The following is a 24,878-nucleotide window of genomic DNA, read 5'->3' on the forward strand; positions in this document are numbered from 1 at the left end:
TCTGAGACAGTTACTCATAGTTATGAGATTAAAAGTCATAATTATGAATTCTAAGTAATTATACAATAAAAAGTCATTATGTAAGTTAAAAAAAATCATAATTATGAGACAGAAAGTTATTAGTCATGATAATGAGATAAAATGGCATCATTATTACATTAAGTTCAAAATGATATGGGATTTATTATTGAAAATATTCTATTATGAAGATTTGAGTTGCGTCACAGAGATGGGAATATCTATCTATCTATCTAGTTAGTTAAAGCACGGAGGCTGTAGCAGGTGTGCAGCAGATCTTATCATCTCTGAACAGAAGCTATAAAATGTTCTCACATCAGCTGTGTCAGCAGCTTTCTTCGTGGTTCACATTTTTATTTTGGGTTATTAGTTTAAAAAGTATAATTTAGCTACTGGGTCTTCTTGTTCATCTTTATAATTTAAGACCTTCATCTAATATATATATAGAAAAGAACTGCATGAGTTCTTATGGCAGCAAGAGTTTGATCAGTTATTTTATTAGTTTGACTTCAACGCTGTGAAACACTAGAAATTCTGAACTATATAAGGACTTTATAGAAAGTTAGCATTTATAAATGCACGCATAATTTTTTATTCTTTTTTATTATCTAAAAACAAATAAAAAGACTCATAAATAGGCGCCAGACATAAAGGCAGTAGCTGTTTGTGAAGTATGTATGTGGTTTACGAGGACGTCGTTCATCGTTTTCCTTCCACCAAGTGAAAAGACCAGACTTCTACATAGAACAAACGGGCTTTATTCCACAATATAAACTTGTAACATCTTCACCTTTTCCAAATCTTTCCCTCTGTTTCATATGCTGGCTTCCAGTCTGTGGGTCTGCCGTTAGCAGTGTGTTTTTCCTTCGGCCTGCTCGGGTGCATCTCCACAGCTGTAACCCATCCATCTACGTAACTTTCTGTACATCACACCATCATCGCTAAAACACAACGCCGCGGAGATCAAGCCATTTAAGTCAATTCAGACAAAAATTATTGCTCAGATAAATAAAACTATTCTACAAAAAAAAAGAGGAATAATTATATTAAGATGCATGTACTAAACACTGGATTTCAACGAAAAAAAAAATGCAATAGTTACTTCTTGAAGGGGTTCAGGGGGTGAAAACCTCAACTTCTGTCCCCGTAGATCTGGTTTAACATGCAAAGAAGGTAATTTTAACTCTTAACTCTCTTTAATCGGGGTATCATGGTGTAAGACTCCTCTGCGCCGATGAAACAGAATCCCATGCAGCACACTTCACATCCTGTTTTTTTTTTCCCATTTAGACAACCACAAACAATTCATCAGAAGAAAGAAATATATATAATATATATGTAAAAATACAAAAAAATAACTAAACATTATAGTTTCGGACGACAAGTTGAAGAGGAGATAGCACCGTTGTTACAAAAGGGTGAGACAAACGGGGGTGGAGGTGGGGTGAGGAGGGGAGCAGGATCAGTGACACATCCAGACTGGAGGCTCCAGTAACGGATCGGGGACACGCAGACTTCAGGAAAACCTCGGCAGTCTTTTCATTTTCTCATGTGTCCGTCGTTCAGTGTACATGTCACACAAACGTAGTCCTCCTTCTCAGCCATCTCCGCTGTGACGCCAACGCACACTTGGTGAAACCACTGATTACAGCTGCCGTCACACTGGACCCAATCCACCTGCGCACACACACACACACACACACACACACACACACACAAAACAAAGCTGCAATGAACAAAGACACCATTGACAATAACAGAAGTTTTTCTTGTAATATTCACTTGTTTTTTTTTTGTCTCCAGAGTGGTTTTGCAGTGGGTGGTAGACTGTGGGACTGCAGCTGAAAATCACCCAACGAAGGCAGCGAGACCGCCTGAAGGCAGCGAGACCGCCTGAAGGCAGCGAGACCGCCTGAAGGCAGCGAGACCGCCTGACGGCAGCGAGACCGTCTGGCGGCAGCGAGACCGCCTGACGGCAGCGAGACCGTCTGACGGCAGCGAGACCGCCTGACAGCAGCAGGACCGCCTGAAAGCAGCAGGACCGCCTGAAGGCAGCGAGACCGTCTGACAGCAGCAGGACCGTCTGAAGGCAGCGAGACCGTCTGAAGGCAGCGAGACCGCCTGAAGGCAGCGAGACCATCTGAAGGCAGCGAGACCGTCTGACAGCAGCAGGACCGTCTGAAGGCAGCTAGACCGCCTGAAGGCAGCGAGACCGCCTGAAGGCAGCGAGACCGCCTGACGGCAGCAGGACCGTCTGAAGGCAGCGAGACCGTCTGAAGGCAGCGAGACCGTCTGAAGGCAGCGAGACCGTCTGAAGGCAGCGAGACCGCCTGAAGGCAGCGAGACCATCTGAAGGCAGCAGGACCGTCTGAAGGCAGCGAGACCGTCTGAAGGCAGCGAGACCGTCTGAAGGCAGCGAGACCGCCTGACGGCAGCAGGACCGTCTGAAGGCAGCGAGACCGTCTGAAGGCAGCGAGACCGTCTGAAGGCAGCGAGACCGTCTGACGGCAGCGAGACCGTCTGAAGGCAGCGAGACCGTCTGACAGCAGCGAGACCGTCTGAAGGCAGCGAGACCGTCTGAAGGCAGCGAGACCGTCTGACGGCAGCGAGACCGTCTGAAGGCAGCGAGACCGTCTGAAGGCAGCGAGACCGTCTGAAGGCAGCGAGACCGTCTGACAGCAGCGAGACCGTCTGACGGCAGCGAGACCGCCTGAAGGCAGCGAGACCGTCTGACAGCAGCGAGACCGTCTGACAGCAGCGAGACCGTCTGAAGGCAGCGAGACCGTCTGAAGGCAGCGAGACCGTCTGAAGGCAGCGAGACCGTCTGAAGGCAGCGAGACCGTCTGACAGCAGCGAGACCGTCTGAAGGCAGCGAGACCGTCTGACAGCAGCGAGACCGTCTGAAGGCAGCGAGACCATCTGAAGGCAGCGAGACCGCCTGAAGGCAGCGAGACCGTCTGACAGCAGCAGGACCGTCTGAAGGCAGCGAGACCGTCTGAAGGCAGCGAGACCGTCTGAAGGCAGCGAGACCGTCTGAAGGCAGCGAGACCGTCTGAAGGCAGCGAGACCGCCTGAAGGCAGCGAGACCGTCTGACGGCAGCGAGACCGCCTGACGGCAGCGAGACCGCCTGACGGCAGCGAGACTGTCTGAAGGCAGCAAGACCATCTGAAGGCAGCGAGACCGTCTGACGGCAGCGAGACCGTCTGAAGGCAGCGAGACCGTCTGAAGGCAGCGAGACCGTCTGAAGGCAGCGAGACCGTCTGACGGCAGCGAGACCGCCTGACGGCAGCGAGACCGTCTGAAGGCAGCGAGACCGTCTGAAGGCAGCGAGACCGTCTGACGGCAGCGAGACCGTCTGAAGGCAGCGAGACCGTCTGAAGGCAGCGAGACCGTCTGACGGCAGCGAGACCGTCTGAAGGCAGCGAGACCGTCTGACGGCAGCGAGACCGTCTGACGGCAGCGAGACCGTCTGAAGGCAGCGAGACCGTCTGAAGGCAGCGAGACCGTCTGAAGGCAGCGAGACCGTCTGACGGCAGCGAGACCGTCTGAAGGCAGCGAGACCGTCTGAAGGCAGCGAGACCGTCTGACGGCAGCGAGACCGTCTGACAGCAGCGAGACCGTCTGAAGGCAGCGAGACCGTCTGACAGCAGCGAGACCGTCTGACAGCAGCGAGACCGTCTGAAGGCAGCGAGACCGTCTGAAGGCAGCGAGACCGTCTGAAGGCAGCGAGACCGTCTGAAGGCAGCGAGACCGTCTGACGGCAGCGAGACCGTCTGAAGGCAGCGAGACCGTCTGACAGCAGCGAGACCGTCTGACAGCAGCGAGACTGTCTGAAGGCAGCGAGACTGTCTGAAGGCAGCAAGACCGTCTGAAGGCAGCGAGACCGTCTGACAGCAGCAGGACCGTCTGAAGGCAGCGAGACCGTCTGACAGCAGCAGGACCGTCTGAAGGCAGCGAGACCGTCTGACAGCAGCGAGACCGTCTGAAGGCAGCGAGACCGCCTGACGGCAGCGAGGCCGTCTGAAGGCAGCGAGACCGCCTGACAGCAGCGAGACCGTCTGAAGGCAGCGAGACCGTCTGAAGGCAGCGAGACCGTCTGAAGGCAGCGCAAAAAAAAGTTTTATAAATTTTTTTTATTTTTAATCTACAAAAATCAGCAATATGGAAGAATTGTGAGAATCGCGATTTAAATCGAATTGCCACCCAAAAAATGGGAATCAAATCGAATCGGGGCAAAAGCTTCAGCCCTACTGATCGCACACCATCTTCACCTGCTCTCCACCCGACTTAAACCATCTCCTGTTTCAGCCTCCCTGCCAGATGGTCAGCTATACTCCCCTTGTTGTGTCCAGTGTTTTCTCTTGTCCTGCCAATGACCCAGTTACGTCCCTCGGATCTCCTTGTGCCGGACCCCTCACCTGACTTTTTCCTGCCCATGGCCTGTTTTAGGATTTTGACCGTTGCCTGTTTAATCACGACACCTTTGGACTCTGGATCCACATTTCCTTGTATCTGGAGCCCTTTTCAGGATCCTCCTGCCACTCTGTCAGACTGTTCCCTGGTTTTCCTCCGGGCCCCCCGGCTTCAATAAACCATATCTGGTTGTGATCTGTGTGTGGCTGCATTTCCGAGTCCTCGGAGAAACCATATCACATATTTTTCATCTGTTTGAAGAGGATTTCACTTTTATTCAGAATGACAGCCACTCATGTAAACATGGCTGCTTCACAACGGCAACCTGGCTGAGTTGGAGCAGAAGAAAACCTTTACAGATGAAGTCTGAACTTGTAATTAGATTAATAGATGTGTGTAGCAGCAGGAGTTTAACTGAGGAATCTGAGAGATGATCAGTTTCAACATCGAGCTGTTTTCTCATCATCTAAATATAAAATAAAAGAGAAATTGTGCTTAAAAGCTTTTGATCTTTCAGTTTACTTCGCCTTCCACAATCCAATCAGAATAGAGACGTGTTGTGAGAACACCTCAGCTGTCCCAATCAACCTTTATCACACGGCTGCATAGTGGTTAGCACAGTGTGTGTGTGTTCTCTCCGAGTGTCCAGCTTCGTTCCATCAACAAGACATGCGTGTTCGGTAAATTGATCATTTATCACGTGTAAGTTTGGATGAACGTGTCTATTTGTCTATCTAGCACGTATTTGCTCTTTCTGTGGTTTCTGCGCATGCTTGAACCACGTGTGGGTTCGCTGATACAAGCTTCAGATTTAAACAAATGGCGACAGTGGAACAGAAATAAACGGCAGCAGACAAGTTTCAGTAGAACCTGAAAGATTAAACGGACTGCTGAGCATTTTCACACTGAAACAGTTCAAATGAAAAGAATTAACTTTTATCCGCATCACCTTCTTCTGAATTATTCCCATCACGCTCATCAAAAGCATTACAAACGTATTAAATGATTCCAAATGTCGCTTCTGTGTGCTTGTTGGCTTGATATGAGTTTTATGGCAAAAACAACACGTTACTGTGTGAAAACTGTCCTTTATAACGATGTAGGACTTGTGTCCCTCCTGCCTGCCAATATCCTGACTAAAACTATAATTCTGCTGTTTCCTTCCTCCATCACTGCTTCACATAACCGCTCCATACCTGTTCTGACAATATGGCATGTTGTTGGGAGGAAACTGACTGAGGAATTTGGTGAAAGGAGGAGTATCACCTATCAAAGACGAGCCTGAACGTCTGAGCAGAGGCTAAAAGTTCCAGCTTTGTTTGGGCAAAACAAACAAAAGGATTCCTTCTCCCCTACATAGATGCTCTCCGAGCTTCCCTGCACAGAATAAATGTCTTTCAGGCTTTTATTTTTCTCACCTCATCTCCTTCTGGCAGCTGACAGCTCTCCGCTGGACACACAGCCATCTCCTCGTCGGAGTCATCAGACTGGGAGAAATCAGAGCGCGGTGAGGATGAGGTGGAGGCTGCCCGCCGTTGAGCCTTCTTTTTATTCATCTTCTGTCTTTTGTGAGAGTGCTTTTTGTCCTTCCCCTTGCGCTCTGCATCTAAGCCTTCCCTCTCCAGATGCCTCTTGGTTTTCCTCTCCGAGCCGGTCACGGTGTCTCTTGTGCTGCTGGTACCATCCTGAAAGAAAAGCCATGATCAGAAACAGCTCTGACCATTTTAACGTGCTCTTTAGGATGGTTTCTACCTGGGTCAGTGGCATATTTGTTCCCTGAGTGATGAACTGCATGTGTTTGTCCGAGTCTGAGGCCTCCTCCTGCGGTGGCGACATGCATCTGCTTGTGTGCTGGCTGCTGGCTCTGTCCAGTAAAACGTGGTAGAGGCTCTGGACTTGTGGCAGAGACACCTGCAGCAGGAGCCCCTCCACCATCAGCTCCTCCAGCTCGTGACTCAGCCCTGTAAATCACACCCAACATATAAATAACCACGCCTCATGTTTTAAGAGAGTGCAGAGGGACAACACTGACCCTGCAGCGGGATGCATCTCTGCTCGGTGTAGAAGACAGTCTGAGCATGGCTTGTCCTATTCCACTCTGGAGTCAAACATGGAGCCTGCATCAACAGCATCAAAGTGTAAATTAACACCAGTAAAGAGTAAAAACAAATGACACAAAGAGATAAAGACTGACCTGAGAGTTGCTGACCTGAGTGTCGCAGCCTGACACCCAGTGGGTTAGTGTGGGAGGGGTTCCTGGTCTCTCTTCTAGATCTGGTAGATTACATGCCTGTAAAATCTGCTGCGTTCGCTGCTGCCAGTTTAGTGTCCTCTCTACCAGATAGTTCAGAGCGTCGCCCTCCGGCAGACGCACCTCGATGCGCTGCAGGGACGCTAGCAGGGAGAGGACTTGGTTCTGTGGGGGTTTTTCTGATCGCTGGCAGTGCGGACAGAGCCACGGCTGTGCCTCGCAGCAGTCTGACGGGTCTCTGACGCACACGCTGTGGAAGGCGTCCCTGCAGAGTTCACACTGCAGCATAGCACCCATGGGGGCCTTCTGGCACAAACACACCTTGAGATCCATGCAGTCTGCAGTGGGAAGGAGCTTTGACTCGTTTGCTGCCCTGAGATTCGAGAAAGTTTCCATCTCCCTCACACGCAGCTCCTCCAGAGTTGCCGTCTGGTGAATAAAATACAATAAGAACATTTCTTTACAGTCAAAGTTTGGAAATCATCAAACATTAATGAGGAAGATCTGCTCCTTCATGTTCCTTTGATTCCTTATGTAGGTCATGTTTTATTTTGTTTCAGATTCTGTGTTTTTCACTCTGAAATCTGCCTTTTACTCTGTAACCTCACATGTCGGATCATGTGGGGGGATGTATAGACACTTCAAAAGGAAAACCTTCTTTCTAAAGGCTTGCTGTAACCTCTGTAGCCTATATGAGCCGTCTGCTTTTTTTTTTTTTTAACAAAAGACTTGTTTATGTTTAATACACAGCAGTTTTATGGTCATGGACTGGTATTTTTCCTTCAGATCTTCTTCAGGACAGCCTCAAGCTGCAGCTCCAACACTCGAGGTGATAGAAGCTGATCTGGTTTTCTGACAACGCTCTTCCTTGTTTGTATCGCTCTACCAAAAAATTCAGAGAAAGTGCACGATTTAGGTGGCATATTTTATATTTCTTGGACAACTTTGGTGTTTCTGTTGGTCTTTAAGCCGTCACTGACTTTCTGGGGGAGACTTTCTCAGACAGGGAGCTGCAGCGGTTTGACTTTCATCATGTTTTCTTGTTCATTTGGTTCAGAGACATGAAAAACTCCTAGATAAGTAGCAGAAAGGTTTGCATGGTCTGAAAACATTCCATGATGTTTTACAGCAATTTTTACTCTTAAATTCTGTCATTCAGTCCAGATTTTCAGAAACCAGAGGGCCCAACACATGACTGGGTATTTGGCATTCCTGTCTCCTCTACTTGTTGTCATCTGCACATTTTCATGCAATCAGAACACATCAGTGCTCTTTAAAAAAAATCATGACTGTCTCCAAAACAAACAGACCAGAAACCAAAAGTAAAACTTAGAAGCACCCCCACCAGGCATCTTACAGAGTTTACTATGTTGGGAAAACCAAAGAGGACATCCCCGTCTTTGTTGGAGGCTTTTTAGTGAAAGAATGTGATGTATTTGGTGGAGGATAACCTCGATCTGAACTTCACTGCAGGCATTCGCACGCATTAACAGGAATGGTGGAAATGGCCGACATGCTGCTAAACAATGTTTCCTTTTATAAAGAGCAAATCATCAAACCTTCTACATTTAGTCAGCGAACATAAAATCATCTTCTTCTTCGTCTTTCTTATTGTGTACGTAAAAATCCCGGCGCTTCCAATTATTTCTTATAAGGATGTTCGATATTGAGGTTTTTAGGTGTATAAGATAGATACAGGATGCGACGATATGCTTTTGAACCAGTTTGATTCCGATTTAAATTGCGATTCTCACGATTCTTTGATATTGCTGATTTTTGTACACTAAAAACAAAAAATTAATGTACAAAACTTTTTTATGCAAGTAAATTTTCTTAATTTTCTTAATTAATGCCCAATAAGAAAAGTAAAAAGATTAATAAAAACAATAAAAATGACAAAAAAATTTTTTATCATTGATTATTTTTATTTATTTGAAAAATAAAATCGATTTTTTTTTATAAACAAAAATCAATTTTAAAATTTTGAAGCCAAAAACTCCCAATATTTGATTTTTTTCAATTCAATTTCCTACCCCTATTGATTTTGTCCAACTCTTAATAACCAATCCCGATATTTTTTAAGCAAGTTGTGCCAAAAAAACAAAAATATCTGGAAAATATTTGTGACATCTCTTATATTTTGTCATTTTGAGTTGGAAGAGACTTAGCTGAAGAGTTTGACGTGTCCAAGTTGTGTAAAAGTTAAGTCATCAAAAAAGTAAAACCGATACCAATGATAAACAATATTGCATTTTAATGTTGATATCAACTCCTAATAAAGGATATCTCTAATTTCTACCAGTTTACTCACTGCAGAGGTAGCGTCTTTGCTCTGTGAAAGAGCATTTTCCACATCACAGAGAGTGTTGAGCCGCGCAGTTTTCTTTTTGTTATTCTTGGGCGATTCTTTCCCTTTCTTGGCCTTCCTCTTTGGAGACGCCACATTTCCAACTTCCAGTCTCGGACACAGAACCTGCAATGAAACAAAAGTGGAGGTAAGATTTGGATCTAATGGAGAATCTACTTAAAGACAAATGACTTTGGCTTTCGCTACAGATTAATATAAAAACATAAACATATTACAGAGTTTATTAATTCAACTATATTAAAACTCAAAGATGTTCATTTTGCCATCAGATGATTTAAGGGCTCGACACACGGGGAGGGGGGGCAGTTGCTTCTTCTCCATTCATTTCCTATTGAACGTGTGTGACGAGGCGAATGCACTGCCCTTCCCCAGACAAGCGACAGGCGACATTTGTGCGACATTTCGCCCTCATTCATATAGACATGCACTGGCGATGTGACACAAAAGAGTTAGAAAATGTTCAGCTTTTATCGCTGTCGCGTGGCTTTACAACCAATCAGGGAAGATTTCACAGACTGCTGAAGTGGAAGAGAAATTTTTCTGGATCAGCCTTGAAGTTGGCCATTAAATGATGAAACTCACCAGGATGTGTCTTTGTTTTAAAAACAGGACAAACCAGGCAGTTTTCTTTTTTTCTAAAGTAGAGTCTGTCAATCCCAGCAAATTCTCCCAGCTCTTCATCATTTATGCTTTATCTGGAACGCACTACTTAGAAAATGCCAAAATTCCCTCCAATATCGCAACCAATCAACTTTTTGAAAGACAAGCGATGCGAGAGCTTGATGCGCAACAGAGCCGCTGCTGTTTGTTGCGTCCTGAGTGTTGGCTTTCACCTGGATGCCGATTCATTTCCCCTGTGGCTGTTGTCTGTCTTCAAAAACTGCAAATAATTTACTTTTTTATTTTAAAAAAATCAATAGAACAATGTTGATTGATGAGCTAAATTACTTATAGAACTGAAGTTGACTTAAAATGTGATTTGGAGACATATATAATTCCTTACAGACTCAATTCATGTGGTTTTGATGCAGCCTAATTTAATTTGTTGCCGCCATTAACAAACTTAATTATAAATGAGCATTAAATTTACTTTATTGCTAATCAGATAAACTATTGTGAAGGTAAAGTCATGGCTGAGCTGTTGTGATGAGGTTTACATCAAATTAGGATCAATTTTCAGCTGACAAACTAAAACTGGATCCAGCAGAAGCTGATAACTTAGCTGAGCTGAAAGAAAATGGTAATAATCTTCGTAAATCCGTGAGATTTTACCTCCAGCAAAGTGAGGTTTGAATCTTTTTCAAGGAAAGTTACTGCTGCAGATTCTTTCCATTTCTGCACATCCAGCAGTAAAGACTCCAGCCTCTCTAAAGGGTCCAGGTGGACCTGAATGGCTTGTCCTCGTAGCACCATGTCAGAGAGGCGGTCCACCGTCGGCATGCAGCCGCTGGCCTGAAATGAGACGATTATTTCACTCTGTGTTTGTTCTGAAATGAAGTGTTTCACACAGAATCAAACCGAGTGAAAGTTGGTCAAATTAGTGCATCCGAACCTGCAGCTCCTCGTCTTCCTGAAGCCACTCGCGAGCTTTTCTGATGGTGTCTTTTAGGAGGAGACAGTTTGGGAGGTAAGCGGGGATCCCGGAGGCCTTCTCAGCCGCCGTGCTGAGAGTCTCTATGGAGTGTGGGGGCCTGGTGGGCAGAAAATCACACAAATCTAAACTTTGGCACATGATTTTAGCATGAATTCTGTGTCCCCTAACCTGTCATTATACTTCATTCATTCATTCATTATCCTAACCGCTTAGTCCGATTAAGGGTCACGGGGAAGCTGGAGCCTATCCCAGCAGTCTTTGGGCGAAAGGTGAGTTACACCCAGGACAGCTCGCCAGTCTGTCACAGGGTCTACTTCATTCAGTCTTTCTAAATATTTAAAATATTTGCCAAAAAACAATGAATATAAAATAAGAACAAAACAAACTGTTGTTTGTTGCCTGCTTGACATGAATTTATCTGATGATGCAGAGAAATGAAGCACATTCCTCATAGTCATGCCATTAAAAGTGTTTACAAAGCACGGATGACTGTTAATACTGAAAAGCACCGATGGAATGAGGGCGGAACCGGATGTGATGCTCACTTTTTGTTGGTCATGTTGGATATTCTAGCAGCAGCATTTGTACTGTGCTTTTGTTGATGTTCACGCTCAGTCTGCTGTCCTCACCTGGCCTTCAGGAGGCTGCTCGCTTTATCCTCCCAGTGCTCAGACAGAGTGAGCTGCTCCTGAAGACGCGCCATGGCTTTCTCCACAGACGGATGAGGTGCCAGACCGACTCCCTGGTCGATGAGCCTCCTCATGGTCTCCAGAGTGAGGGTGGCGGGCTGGACACTGGCCTGCTGCACCCCCTCCAGCCACCGCGCTTGTTCCAGCCTCACTCTCAGTTGGGGCAGCTCCGGCAGGTCCACGTCAAAGTCAAAGCTGACATCTAACAGGCTCTGGATCTCAACGACGCTGGGAGCTTCGTCTGCAAGGACCTTCTCGCTGTGCTGCTGGAAGTCTTCAATGCGATTCAAGAGTTCCTGGAGAAAAACATTCAACGCAAAGCACATCAAAATTCCAGTTTTTTTTTTCTAAATGACCTCCATGATATGAGTTTACATGTTCTCCCCGCGTTCTCTCCAGGTATTCCAGCTTCCTCTCACCGTCTAAAGACATGTATGTTACACTAATTGGTTACTATAAACGGTCCCTAGGAGTGAGTGTGAATGGTTGTTTGTCTCTTTGTGTTGGACTGGCGACCTGTCCAGGGTGTACCTGCCTCTCACCCAGTGATTGCTGGTACAGACTCCATATCCCAGCGACTCTGAATTAGATGAAGCTGTTAAGGAAATGGATGGACGGATGGATGGATGGATGGATGATTGTATGGATGGATGGTTGTATGGGTGGATGGATGGATGGATGGATGGTTGTATGGGTGGATGGATGGATGGATGGATGAATGGGCGGGTGAATAGATGGATGGATGGATGGATGGACGGACGGATAGATGGATGGATGAATGAATGGATGGATGGATGGATGGATGGATGCATGGATGGTTGCATGGATGGATGGATGAATGCATGGTTGGATGAATGGGTGGGTGAATGGATAGATGGATGGTGAATGGATGGATGGGTGGATGCATGGACAGATGGATGGATGGTTGCATGGTTGCATGGATGGATGGATGGATGGTTGCATGAATGGATGGATGGATGGATGGATGGATGGATGGATGCATGGATGGATGGATGGATGGATGCATGGATGGATGGATGGATGCATGGATGGATGGACGGACATCCATGATGTCTAACAGCCAACATTGTCTTCATCTCTTACGGTTGTGGCTGTTTTAAGTCTTGGAGTTTTGGAGTTTAAACTGAACACGTCCGTCTTCCTCTCCTTACCTTCAACATGGGCGCCTGAGGGAGGCTGCAGGAGAGGTTATATAGCTGCCTCACAAACGAGCTGAGCTCCTCTACTGTCAGCTGGCTCCGTGACTTCCCGCTGCCACACCGATACCTGGTAATTAAGGCATCAATCCTATTGATATGATTCACCAATATGAGGAAATTTTCATTATAAAGGTTCAAGCACATAAAAGTCACCTGGTCTGCTTCTTGCCGTTCAACAGCTGCTGCGCCACAGAGGCGCATTTCTCTGCATCTTGTGTGACCAGACGCAGCCGGCGAAGCAGGTCGTTGTCGGGGAACAGCTTGGACTCTGACTCAGCGAGAAGGGAGCGAAAGACCGGCAGGCCTGCAGAGAGCACACCAGTTAGTCACCGTATGACGTGAAATGAAAAGTCACAGATGAAACAACCCAACACTTTCCTGGGCTGTTTGATTTATTCGCCACTTCTGCTGAGGATGTCTGAGCTCAAATTCATTTAGCTAAAAACATGTTTAGCAAGGACTATTTTCAATTTCATGAACGTACGAAACAAATGTAAAAAAAATTATCACTGAAAAAGGTTTGAGCATCTTAAATTCCAACAGAATATGGCACAATGATGACACTTTTTGGCACTGCCTACACCTGCAAATCTGCCACTGAGTTAGCCTGATGAACTCCCAACACAGAGTAGAACTGTGCTGAAACCAGTCTTTATTTCCATACAACCTCATGTTTAAATCATGTCAACTCCTTAGAAATGAGAAGTTAAAACTCTTCACAAAAGGCACAAGAAACAAAAAAAAACAGTAAATACAACAAGAGAAGCCAACCAAAAGCAAGTTTTTAAAGATGTGTTTGTAGCTGCTTTTTAAAAGCGGTCACAGGGTCCGAAACAACAGATCACATGACCTCAGGGACTTGCTGGGGACACATGACTGCAGAAGATGTTTTATATGTTAAAACAAAACATTTAAATTTACTCCGCAATGTAGATGAGTCAACTACGAGGTGACATAATACTCAGAATATTTCAATTTTAAATCTGTCTTCAGTTTTCTCATCACTAAGATGAACTTCCATTTATCCAGTAATTCCTCTAATGCTCTACATCCTGGTTTTGTTTGATATGCTAGAGTGAGCGTTCAGATCAGGTGTAAGGTTTTCTCTTCCAGGATCATGGCATATTCCCAGAGTTAGTCCTTCTATAAGAAGGAAAATGGAGAAAAAGGAAGAACTAACCTCTATGAAAAGAGCTCTAAACGCAAGATTGAAAATGCTGTTGTACTGTTAACCTGTTGTATTTCATCCCAACAATGTCAGATATTTCCTTAAGTAAATTGCATCAACTTGTAAAAAAGGACAAAAGAAAAGTCATAATATGCATCTTTAAGGGTTCGTTTTAATGCTACACACCTTTTTTCTTTTCCAATTTAGCCTCCAGAGTCTCTGTCACTCGGCAGGCCCATTCATCGTACAGCTCGGCTCGCTGCTTCACAGCGTTCATCATGGGGAGCAGGTCGTCCAGTGTGTATCTGTAACTGCAGCAGCAAACACAACACAAACTAAATTTACACGGCACACAGGAAGAAACAGAGTCAGCTTTTTTCACCAACTATGAACACATAGAGATGTTTTTGCTGGCAGATGTTGTCGCCTTAGTGGAAGTATTAGGATAAGTAGAAAGTAGAGATGTATGATGTTATCGGTCGATATCGACATTAAAATGCAATATAAGGAATTATTGATCTCAGTTTTTACATTTTAATGGCATAACTTTTACACAACACGCATATAAAATATATCAAACTCTTCAGCTATGTCTCCTTTAACTCAAAATGACAAAATACAAGTGATGGCATGTTTATTCTTCTAGATATTTTTGTTTGTTTGGCACAATTAGCTCCAAAATATCAGTATCGGTTTATATCGGTGTTGGAAATGAAGAGTTTAACAAAATTATTACATCGGATATCAGTAAAGAAGCCGATACCAAACATCCCTAGTCATAACATAAAAAGTCATAAAATAAGTTGAAAGTAATAAATAAAACAGACTTTTACAAGATGCTTTCATCATGTCCTACATAAGTACAGCTTTAAATAGTAAAACCTAAACGTCTGCCCCAGTGCTGCTGCTGGATCAGTTCTGGCAGGACTTACTTCAGAGTGTAGTTGGTGATGGGGCAGGAGCAGAGGTCGTTGATGTGGTACAGACAGACCAGGACTCCTGGGCTGCAGGGACAGGTGATGGCGGACAGGTAGCAGGTGGTCCTGCACTTGGCACACTGCCGCTCGTCATCTTGGAGGTGATCGTATTTTGCCTCCATGCAGTGCAGCACACCCTGAGGGGGGGGGAGGCGTGAGAAAACAGCTAATGGTTTAAAAGCGAACTCTAACAGAGGGCAATAGGTCAGAGAAAAGACATCAATTATCTAAAAGACACGACACATCGTTAAGTTTCTTCAGTTTTCCAGACAGATGAGCGAGTGTATGACACGTCTAAATCCACTTCACACACTCGCTCAAAAGAACCAACAGACGGTGTGTTGTAATGAAAATAAAGAGTTTCGTACCATTTTCTTCACTTTATCTCTGAGTTCCTTTTCTTCTTGGATCATGAGGACCATGTCCTTGTGCACCGCTGAGGCCAGGACCATGTTGAGCCTGTCTGCTTTTGAGGCCATGTTGCACACCATCTCATCATGGGAGAACACATTGTATCGGTGCAGCATGCGGTAGTGTTCAACACACTGTCTGCCCAGAGGCATCTAGTGGCACCGAGAGGAAATAAATGGTTCGTAATGAGTGAAACACAATCCTAAAAGACATTTCACCTGATGGCTGTTAACAGCAACTCCATCACATGATGTGTCGTACACAGATGTACAGATGGTGAAGGGAAAGTTATCAACAAAGAATCAAGTTATTGATCAAAAACCAGTTTAAATGACTTCTTAAACATGTCATATATTAGTAGTCTGAACTTTTTCATATGAATAATAATCATTTCACCTGAATGTATTTTGACTGAGAGAAGATGTTCATAAAAAAACTGTGGGAATCTTTGTCTGATAAGAGAGACTGACGTCTTCATTTAAAGCGACACGTACCCAGTCCACAGTGCAGAAGTTGACCGCCTCCGCAAAGTTAAAGCCCTGATTGAAACCACTGTGATATGCTCTGGGAAACGTAATGACGAACTCACCAGCACACTGGTTTGTTCTGTAAATCTGAAACAGACAGATTCAGTTAGCAGCAGCATACATTAGCTCCATGCCGCTGTGAAAAGGAAATGATGAAAGCAGCCTCTTGAATACGTACTGGGACACCGTAGGCCATCAGGGTGTTGGGGTTCATGATGGTGACTAGCTGGTGTAACAGATCGGGCTGAGACTCAAACAGCTCTGGAGCCAATTTCTTCATCACCTCCTCCAGCTGCTCCGCAGCAAAACCCGGAGCTCCATACCAGGTTTTGGGTTCTCCCCTTTTGGAGTGTAAAAACACAGGAATCTCAAATCTGATCTGTTCACGTTTTCTGATGGAAGGTAAATGACTTAAAGCCAGATGGAAATGACATAAATATCAAGTCATACCAGTGCAGGTAGTTGATGGAGTAGCTCCAATGATCCTCAATGTGCCAGCAGAAGGAGGAGAAGCACATACCAACATAAAGCCACGGCAGCGTCATCCCACAGATGTCGGCTGTTACGTGAGTCAGCACCGACGGGTTCATCATGGCCAGGTTGTTGAGGTTCCAACCACATTGGAGGTATTTCTGAATAAGAATAACAAACTCACATTAATTAAACATGAACTTATTGCACAATAAATCTACCTGGTCGTATTATGTTTAATCAATGCAATAAAACACAGTAAAAACACAAAGCTGTCGCAACAAAATTCCACTGACAGGCAAGGCTTTGACAGCTTTAATGAGAGCTTCACCTCATCTGCCGGGGAAACCTTAAACTTCCCATTAGGGATGGGGAATCCACTCCCAAACTCCTTAGAGGCGATATCGGCTCCGTATTCTACAGTAACGTCTTCCTCGATGGCGCCAACCAAACGCCAGAACTCTTTCTCTACCAGCTCTGTGGGGACCATCTGTAACAAAGAGATGAAAGATATTCTCAATATTTTCATTAAAACACTGAGACAAAGAGGAAGAAAGACATTTAAGGTGGGAGCTGAACGACTTACATGAACCGGCATGTTGAAGTAATCTGATTTGAAAGCATCTGCCATTTGGCCAAACGCACGTAGAGAATAGTCTCTGTACGCTTGTTCAAACCCGAACGCCTCATGAGGTTTGTTGCATTCCTGTGGGTTGCATTAAAAACTGATTTAATGATGCGCAGCGACTTGACAGCTCTCATCAACATTTCAGTTTTACTATTTTTTAATTGCATAATTTCGCACCACTTCTGTAGAGGCATGTGTTGGGTTAGGGGGTTTGTCAGTAAAGCTGGGGTAGGTAATGTTGGGGAGCTAGCAAGATGTGAAAGTGGCGCCCTGTCTTGGCTCCTCCCCTTCTGGTTTTGCTCCTTGCGTGATCCAAGGCTTGTTCCTGGTACTTACTTTCTGAGCCCTACATGGACAGGGCCCTAGTTACATTGAGGACTTAGTTAAGCCCTACAGTCCGGCTCAGAGTCTAAGGTCGGCACAATGTTGATGACACTTGTTGATGGTCCAACAAACTCGTTTTAAAACCCGGGGAGATCGTTCTAAGCTGTCGCTCCCCGCCTCTGGAATGAGATTCCCCAGGATCTGCGCTCTCTGGATTCAGTAGAAGTTTTTAAAAACCTCTTAAAAACATATTTGTTCAGGCATTTTAGCTCCAAAAAGACTCGGTGACACTGCTGTGTATTCATACTGTATTTATTTTTAATTTTTTTTTCCCACACATTGCAGGTTTTCTATGTTTATTGTTGTGAAGCACTTTGTGACCTTGTGTCGATGAAAAGCGCTATATAAATAAAGTTTATCTTTTCTTACCTCCACCAAGGAGGTCATGTTTTTACTGGGATTTATCTGTTTGTTTGTGTTCAAGATAACTCAAAAAGTTCATTCATTCATCATCTCAACCGCCTAACCCGATGAAGGGTCGCGGGGAAGCTGGAGCCTATCCCAGCAGCCCTTTGGGAGAAAGGCAGGGTACACCCTGGATGGCTTGCCAGTCCATCGCAGGGCCACACAGAGACAAACAACCACTAACGCTCACACTCACTCCTATGGGTGATTTAGAGTAACCAATTAACCTTACAGGAAGCTGGAGTACCCGGAGAAAACATGCAAACTTTACACAGAAAGACCGCCATCCTAACCTCGCCCTAGCTGAGGATCAAACCAGCGACCTTCTCGCTGTGAGGCCACCGTGCAGCCCATCTCAAAAAGTTATGGACAGATTTTATTTAATTTCTCAGGAGTTTTTGTAAATGTGAAAAGGAAGAACAGATTTAATTTTGGTGGTGATCCGGATGCAGAAACTTTTACAGTTCATGGCGGAGGTTTTTCTAGTTCGCAGCTTTTTCCACCAACGATTTTCTCTTTCTCGGCTGTTTAGCAGGAGGAGGCAAATAAACCGATCGGAGAAATCCTTCCTGCATTTTCTCAGCCATGTTTGCCTTCCGAGTTTCTTCTTCTCTACTTTGTATTTTCATCCTAACATGCTGTTTATATGCAGGGTGTGGCTATCAGGTATGCGCTGCTGGAGGGGGAGGAGGGGAGCCGGGAGAAGAAATATAAGAAATGAACAACTCCATTTCGGTCCAAGCGTTTTGATTGGTCAGAGTTTTTACAGATTTACAGTAAACTGAGGGGTCTAACTATATTTCTTATTGTTCATTATGACAACATGTACAGACTACTATCAGAACGAGGAACCACTTCACCCAGAGTAAAAATAAAATGTCTCTCAGCAAGATTACCTACACCAGCTTTAAGCTCCCCGGATGTTTAAAGCTCTGTCTGACCCGAGAGCTGTTTTTCAGGGCCACCTTTAGACTATTTGTGGTTTCCCCCAAAGACTTGTGAAACTTTCACCTATTCTGTCCTGACCAACTTTCCGCGCAGACTTCCTGGTGTTTGTCATGCAGACAGGCTTTAAACCATCTAGACTTGATAGAAAGCTCAAACATGTGCGAAGGGTGCCTCAAACATGATAAATGAAATGGTCATCAAGCATTAGTCCAATGCCAAGCTGAACTCCAGAGCTGTCTTTGTCTGTCTTTGTAACTGCTCAGTTACTTCGTCCTCTGCTGTTGCATGTCTGAAACTGAAACTGACTGCTGTGTGTTTTGTTTGTCCACAAACCCTCATAAGCCTTTTTCTTTCTACTTGGAGCAAATGTCTGAATGAAAAACTAAAGGAGCCACTGATACAAAACTATCAACAGTGGCTCCTTCATGGCTTCAGCAGATTTTAAGTCATGTTGCTATTATTTTGTATTTTATCTACAGCTGCTATCTAACTGACTTGAGCTGAATACACCTGCACACACTGATCATTATCTGATTATGATAATCTCTGTGTGAATCAGGTCACACTGAGCAATCTGGCTGGCACACATTATTCCTTCAAAGCAGTGCTAGAAAAGAAAACAGCCTTCGAAAAGCTAAAGGTACATTATTTAAGAAAAAAAGAGGCTGAACTGAGGAGCTGTATTATACTTATGCAACACAATCCCACAGGAGAACAAGAATAAAAAGTTTTAACCTGGAAATAAGTAAATGTCCCTGTTAATGCATCAGTAATTGAGTAATGAAGTAAAATGGCTTTAATCAGACCTTGTTGTTTGTCATCACCTGAGCCAGACACTTTGGACATCTCCAGTCTCCTTTGGGGATGTCGTGCAGAGGAGGGATCAGACAGAAGGTGTGGTAGCTGTCGTCACAGCCGTCACACAGCAACAGTCGGTCTTCATCTCCCCCACTGCCACACACCAGACACACAACCAGATCCACCTGCACAACACAGACAGGGGACGGGAATAATTCATGTCTATATAAATAAAATGAAACTTTTACCAACAAGGATGTGAAATAAATTCTCTTCTTGTCAATACGTAATGTCATCTTTTATGTATCATAATAGCTGGGAATATGTGAGAGATTAGCTGATGTGGGGGTAAAGAAAGTGTATGTCGCACCAGTAAAACCAGTCATGGAGCAGACAGAAGATGTTTCTACAAACCGGGCTTGGAGGAAGAGGAGGAATCATCTTCTTGTACCGTGACTTGGGTTTCTCGGCTTCAATTATTGGTTCCTTACTCTCAACTGGTTCCTGTTTCACTGGAATGGGAATCAGCTTTTCTGTAAGAAACCAGGAAACATCATTATTACTAAAAGCAGCACTTGTGCTTTCAGACTTTAACTGGTAATTTGGAAAACCTTGATTTCAAACTCCATATTTACAAACAACATATTAGGACATAAATATAGTTCTGGACAGATATAAGGAAATATACGTGTACATGCGATTATAACTGAGTTCTGACATGAATTTGATAATTATCTGTTAACTTTTAAGTTCCCATTTCATCTTACATTATGATGAGTTATAAACTGCCTGTGTCAGGACCAGCAGGTTACAAAAGGGAGTGTTAGATTTAAAGTGTTATTATTCATACTGTAAACAAGAATTCTGACCTGGTTCTGGCTTGGCGACAAAAGAGCCCATCCTCCGCCTCAGGTTCGGCCGGTTGTCTCCTGCCTCGCCTGGTTCAGTCTTCACGTTGGTGGCCTGATGAGAAAGAGGGGCGTGAAACTGGTACCAACTTAAACGAAGCTGCAACTCTGAGGTGTGTGTGTGTGTGCGGACGTTTGAAGCTCCCACCTCACACTTCATGCGCTTGGCTCTGCGAGCACTGGGGCAAGAGTCAGGCGGCGGGGGAGGCTGCCTCTGAGCCTGGTCCAGCAGCTTCTCCTCCTTCTCGTCTGCACTCTCCGCCGGCTGGACAGGCTTCTGAACACACTGAAGGAGTAAAAAAGCAGCCAGTTACAACCACAAAGATACAACACACTTATGTGCCTTGCTGGAAATACCTGAAAACACACAGAAGCAGTGATCAGGAGAAAACAACAGGTTTAAATGAAAGTATTTAGACAGGAAGTGGGAGAGTAAGGTAGCATTATGCTTTAAAAGAGGTCAATATTGATGACCTCTGTGTCAGAAATATCTAATGTAACAACAACAGCAGCTAGAAAATGTGACTAAAAGATGGAAATGTTAATACACTGTCTGGTTTTACAGCCATGAGACAAAGGTTGGTGGGAAGGATGTGGTTAGTTAAAAGTTTGTCGCCACAAATGAGCAGTTAAGAAACATGCCAAACAACTTTAAGTGAGGCTGGATCACCTTTCCTCTCACTTTGTTTTCTATTTTACATGATGCAATTAAAACTCTAAGGTTAAGCGCTCAAATGCCTTTGATGTCATCACATTTGTACTAAATTAACAAATAAAAGGTACGTGCTAAGATGTAGAGCAGTTTAATGGCTGTACCAGGCAGACTCTATATCTTAATATTGACGGACTTTTTGTGATGCAGAACTGTACAGCTGGTAACATTTCAACCAATTGGTGCTTGACAGAAAATTACAAACTTTATTTTTAGATGTTCTTCAGAGATACCTGCTGGATGTCGACGCTACAGCTGATGTGAACATTAAAATAAACCTGCTGTGAGATGGAGGAAAGTCTCGGTGTCATGTCTGCACATTAAACCCCAGTAAGCTGGAAATTCCCGTCACAAATATACATGCATTTAGTTCATTTTGAGGCAGAATATCTTCATAATCATGACACAAACATACCTTTTCAAGTTCAGGATCAGCCTCCAAACGCATCAGTTTGGAAGCTGGATCTGGTGCCTGAGGCAAGAGACAGCTTTGGTAATTATTCAATTTAGAGTGACCCATCCAAGAGGCCACACAGAACCAATTCAATGATCTTGGATAAGCTCTCTTGTTAAATGCAAATGCAATTAAATGACACAAGATATCAAATTCCCACTCAGACAACAGAACTGACTTAAGAATTACTGCAGAATTCCCACTGATCTCCACACAGAATAACAGAAAACACATGCAGGAGACATTCATGGGGCTTTTTATACAAACGAAACAAATATTTTAGAAGAAATATCCAATTTGATGACAAATGAATTAACTTCATTATTAGATTTTTAATTGCACAAAAACCACAATCATCAGGCACAAGATATACTGCCATGTAGATGCATGCATACAACTTACCAGCAGGTTAGCTCCGCTCAGAAACAGATTGTAAGGATAGAGGATTCTCTCATAATGCCCTCGTAGGTGCGAGCCGACGGCTTTGCCGGGGGCGAAACCCATTTGTAGTGCAATCTTGGTCCAACGCCGCTCCTGACAAACAATTTCAAATCCACCCTCATCTGCTACCAGCTGAAAAAAAATTAGACAGATCCGTTCAATTGGATGTTTAAAGAAAAATACATAAATAGTCTATGCATGAGGAATGCTTCTGGAAATAACAATCAACCTTATTTAGCTTATATAAATCCAAAATTTTCCTCTCCACATGAGGAATCTTCAGGGAACATCCCTGCAAATCCCAGAATTTTGCAATCTGGTCCAAAAAGTTGAGCTTGACTCTGGTCTGAGCCTGAGACACAAACCAGCAAAGAGAAGACATTAGACGTTTAGCAGGACAGTCATAAAGGAAAACATTAAAAATAAATCTTTAATGAAAAGCTTTTTTTTATTTTATTCTTGTTTAATAAAATAATAATAAAGCGCACTTTCATTTTATTTTTCATCATTTAGAGAAGTAATATTGTAAAATCCTGACCAAATGTGCAAAATGTCCATGTTAAAAATCATTGTTACAGTGCATTCATAACACTCCTCTTTTATTTTGGAACTTCTTGTTAAGTAGGAGATGTAACTACATTATTTATGTAAAAGAAAAGAAAATATACATTACTTTTAAATATAAATGTATAAATAGATAAAATTCAAATAAGCACCAGCATGATCTGACTAACAAAACTCACCTCCAGTTCATTGAGCCTCTGAATCCGAGGAACAAAGTGGAGTTTGTCGACATCACAGGCAAATGGAGGCTGCCAGTCCTGAAAAGCAACAATATTACTCATAATAGAACAGGAAGAAAGTCAAATCATGTAGTCCAAGTACATTTTTATGTAGCAAAAGCACTTCTTATGACTTCCATCCTTGAACAAAAACATCAAATGCAGCTACATCCTTTCAAGGCGTTTCTTAAAAACATTCAAAATGATAAAAGTATTAAAATCCTTCAATCACAATGACTTAACACACTAGAAAGCATTACTATGGCAAAAAGATGGCAGGCTTGTAAACTGATGTTTGAATCAAGTTTGGCTCAAAAGTGAGGCCTGCTCATCCTGCAAGAACACACTGCTCCTTCCCTGTTTGCAAACTTATATCACCAATCAATAATCACGCCAATACAAAACTTAATTCACAATGAGCAAAAAAAAAACCAAAAAAAAAAAAACCCAACAACACTAAAAGGTGCCCAAGATTTTGTTTAAAGTCAGTAGCCAATATCCCCCTACTGGCACACAAAATGGCCAGATGGAAGACTCACTCACAAGCCCAGCTTACCACAAAGCCAACATGGAGGACAACACCCTACAACACAGGCTCCTGCATGACCAGTGGGTGAAAACAAGCTACCATCATGATAAAGTGCACCACAATTATAATGTTACTTTACCATATCAGATTTAATCACAACTTCATAGCCCATATTAACTTATACCACATTAGTAATCCTTTAATAATGAATTCAGCTGTGTACTTTTTGCTCCATTTATTGCTCAAATTCTCACTTCAACAAAATGGGGGGTAAAAAACCATGATAGTTTACTTTGGATCAAATTAAATGTAATTTTCTTCATGTGTTCATTTGAAAGTGACTAAAACTGATGCTTTCACACACTGAGTGACCCAGTTGCTCCAAGATGTTCCTCAACAAATAGTCTTTCATTTATGTCACCTTCAAAGCTTTAGGGACATTTTATGGACAAAGAAGGTAAATACAACCTAAGTCAATCTTTTAATCTCTTCATTTATCATGTTTTAGTAGTATGCAGCCGAATGGCTTCCGCATTGCTACTCATGTCAAAGCGGTGATCCACATTATGACAGGTTGCTTGGTGAGCTGCTAACTAGTTAGCCTGTTAGCCGAGAGGCTCAATGACCACCGAGGCTTTGTTGAACAACCGCTGTAATCCGCTTCAAACTCATTAACTCATTTATCTGACTGCTTGTTATCTTAAAGATGTAGAAAAAAAAAACTAAACAAAATTAAAGTCACAGAATTTAGGAGGTAGCTAGCGGTGGCAGCACAAAGACCGAACACGACGGTGCGTCCGCCATGTTGAAGAGTCCCTTTAAATCCAAACGTTCGGTTAATTTCCAGCCGAACTAATTCAGCATCCGCGCCTCAGAAATGTCGTGCAGCGATTCTTCACACTCACCGGAGGTGGTCGGACTTTGCAAATCCCCGTTTTCTCCGCGATGGGACGGATTTTATTAATAAAAGCATAAGGATCTTGAAATTCTTCCCAGCTGGGCTCGAAGACCGGGCACTCCGGAGGAGGCTTGAACTCATCCGGCCGAGGCTGGCTCATCGTTTCGACCCGGTGGAAACCCGGACTGGTCATGTCAGCCTTCGTACTGGCGTGTTACAGCTTTTAACTGGAGTGTGTGTTTTTTTCCCCTCCTGTCTATTCACCGCCAATGTCGGTTGCTGCAAGTCGACATCAACACGAGTGGAGGCAGATTACACACATATAATCTACACACATACACACACACACACACACACATCCACGCACAGTGAAGAGAATGTTCCAAGGCAGTGAGCACGTCCGCCAGAAAAACTAGACACCACACGGTTCTCATTAATGATTATGAGATACGTCACTATCTACCGCGTTTGTCGTCAAATTAGCGTATAACACAGTTACTGCTGCTTTATAGGCTTTCAATTTTGTCATGTAATAAAGCAGCTATCAATGGTTTTTTGTTACATAACGCTTTTCTATTTTTAATTTCCGTGTCTTTATGCTTTGTGACTATTCAATAGTCTTCGTGGAATAGGATAAAGTCCAATATATAGTTAAGCTGTTTAGAGGAGCAAACATCCCTGTTGTCCAATGTGAAGCAAAGGATTTAGCTGGCAACATATAACAGCCTAACCTGAAAATTCCCATAACAACAGATAAGGTTGCATAGGCTGAAATTATAGATGTTAGATAAATACAAAAGTGTTTTCAAAGTTGGGAACCTTCTGTATGTAATTAGGAGGCACTTCTCTTTCTGCTTTATTACATTTTTATGCTTCAGCACCA

General features: G+C 43.7%; 1 protein-coding gene across 4 annotated transcripts; it reads right to left on the reverse strand.

The window, feature by feature from the left end:
- Nucleotides 1–774: 774 nt before the first annotated feature.
- kdm5bb (lysine demethylase 5Bb) lies at nucleotides 775–24,300 on the reverse strand. 4 transcript variants are annotated; one of them, XM_079239504.1, is made up of 28 exons: nucleotides 24,003–24,300; nucleotides 22,530–22,607; nucleotides 22,016–22,138; nucleotides 21,748–21,918; nucleotides 21,307–21,363; nucleotides 20,328–20,465; nucleotides 20,141–20,234; nucleotides 19,686–19,804; nucleotides 19,298–19,456; nucleotides 16,695–16,814; nucleotides 16,440–16,598; nucleotides 16,088–16,269; nucleotides 15,816–15,978; nucleotides 15,605–15,724; nucleotides 15,068–15,262; nucleotides 14,655–14,836; nucleotides 13,909–14,033; nucleotides 12,708–12,858; nucleotides 12,507–12,621; nucleotides 11,275–11,630; nucleotides 10,604–10,742; nucleotides 10,324–10,503; nucleotides 8,995–9,156; nucleotides 6,627–7,112; nucleotides 6,465–6,549; nucleotides 6,185–6,393; nucleotides 5,851–6,117; nucleotides 775–1,695 (listed from the first exon to the last, which is right to left on the reverse strand). In XM_079239504.1, the coding sequence occupies exons 1-28, from the start codon at nucleotides 24,186–24,188 to the stop codon at nucleotides 1,558–1,560; spliced, it is 4,659 nt and encodes a 1,552-aa protein (XP_079095630.1). In that variant the 5' UTR covers nucleotides 24,189–24,300; the 3' UTR covers nucleotides 775–1,557. The 4 variants fall into 4 exon arrangements, with proteins under 4 accessions (XP_079095630.1, XP_079095629.1, XP_079095632.1 ...); XM_079239503.1 differs by having other exon boundaries at nucleotides 19,280–19,456; XM_079239506.1 differs by lacking the exon at nucleotides 21,307–21,363.
- Nucleotides 24,301–24,878: the final 578 nt, after the last annotated feature.

This window comes from Telmatherina bonti (assembly GCF_933228915.1).
Source record: "Telmatherina bonti genome assembly, chromosome: 4".
Taxonomy (NCBI): domain Eukaryota; kingdom Metazoa; phylum Chordata; class Actinopteri; order Atheriniformes; family Telmatherinidae; genus Telmatherina; species Telmatherina bonti.

What these genes read in the sequence shown, in the direction of transcription:
- kdm5bb (XM_079239503.1), bottom strand. Translation starts at nt 24,188, where the DNA reads ATGACCAGTCCGGGTTTCCACCGGGTCGAAACGATGAGCCAGCCTCGG. An exon ending in ACTTCAACATGCCGGTTCAT is followed by an intron (nt 16,599 to 16,694) that starts GTAAGTCGTTCA and finishes TCTTTGTTACAG; the next exon opens with ATGGTCCCCACAGAGCTGGT. An exon ending in AGCAGCCTCCTGAAGGCCAG is followed by an intron (nt 10,743 to 11,274) that starts GTGAGGACAGCA and finishes TCTGCCCACCAG; the next exon opens with GCCCCCACACTCCATAGAGA.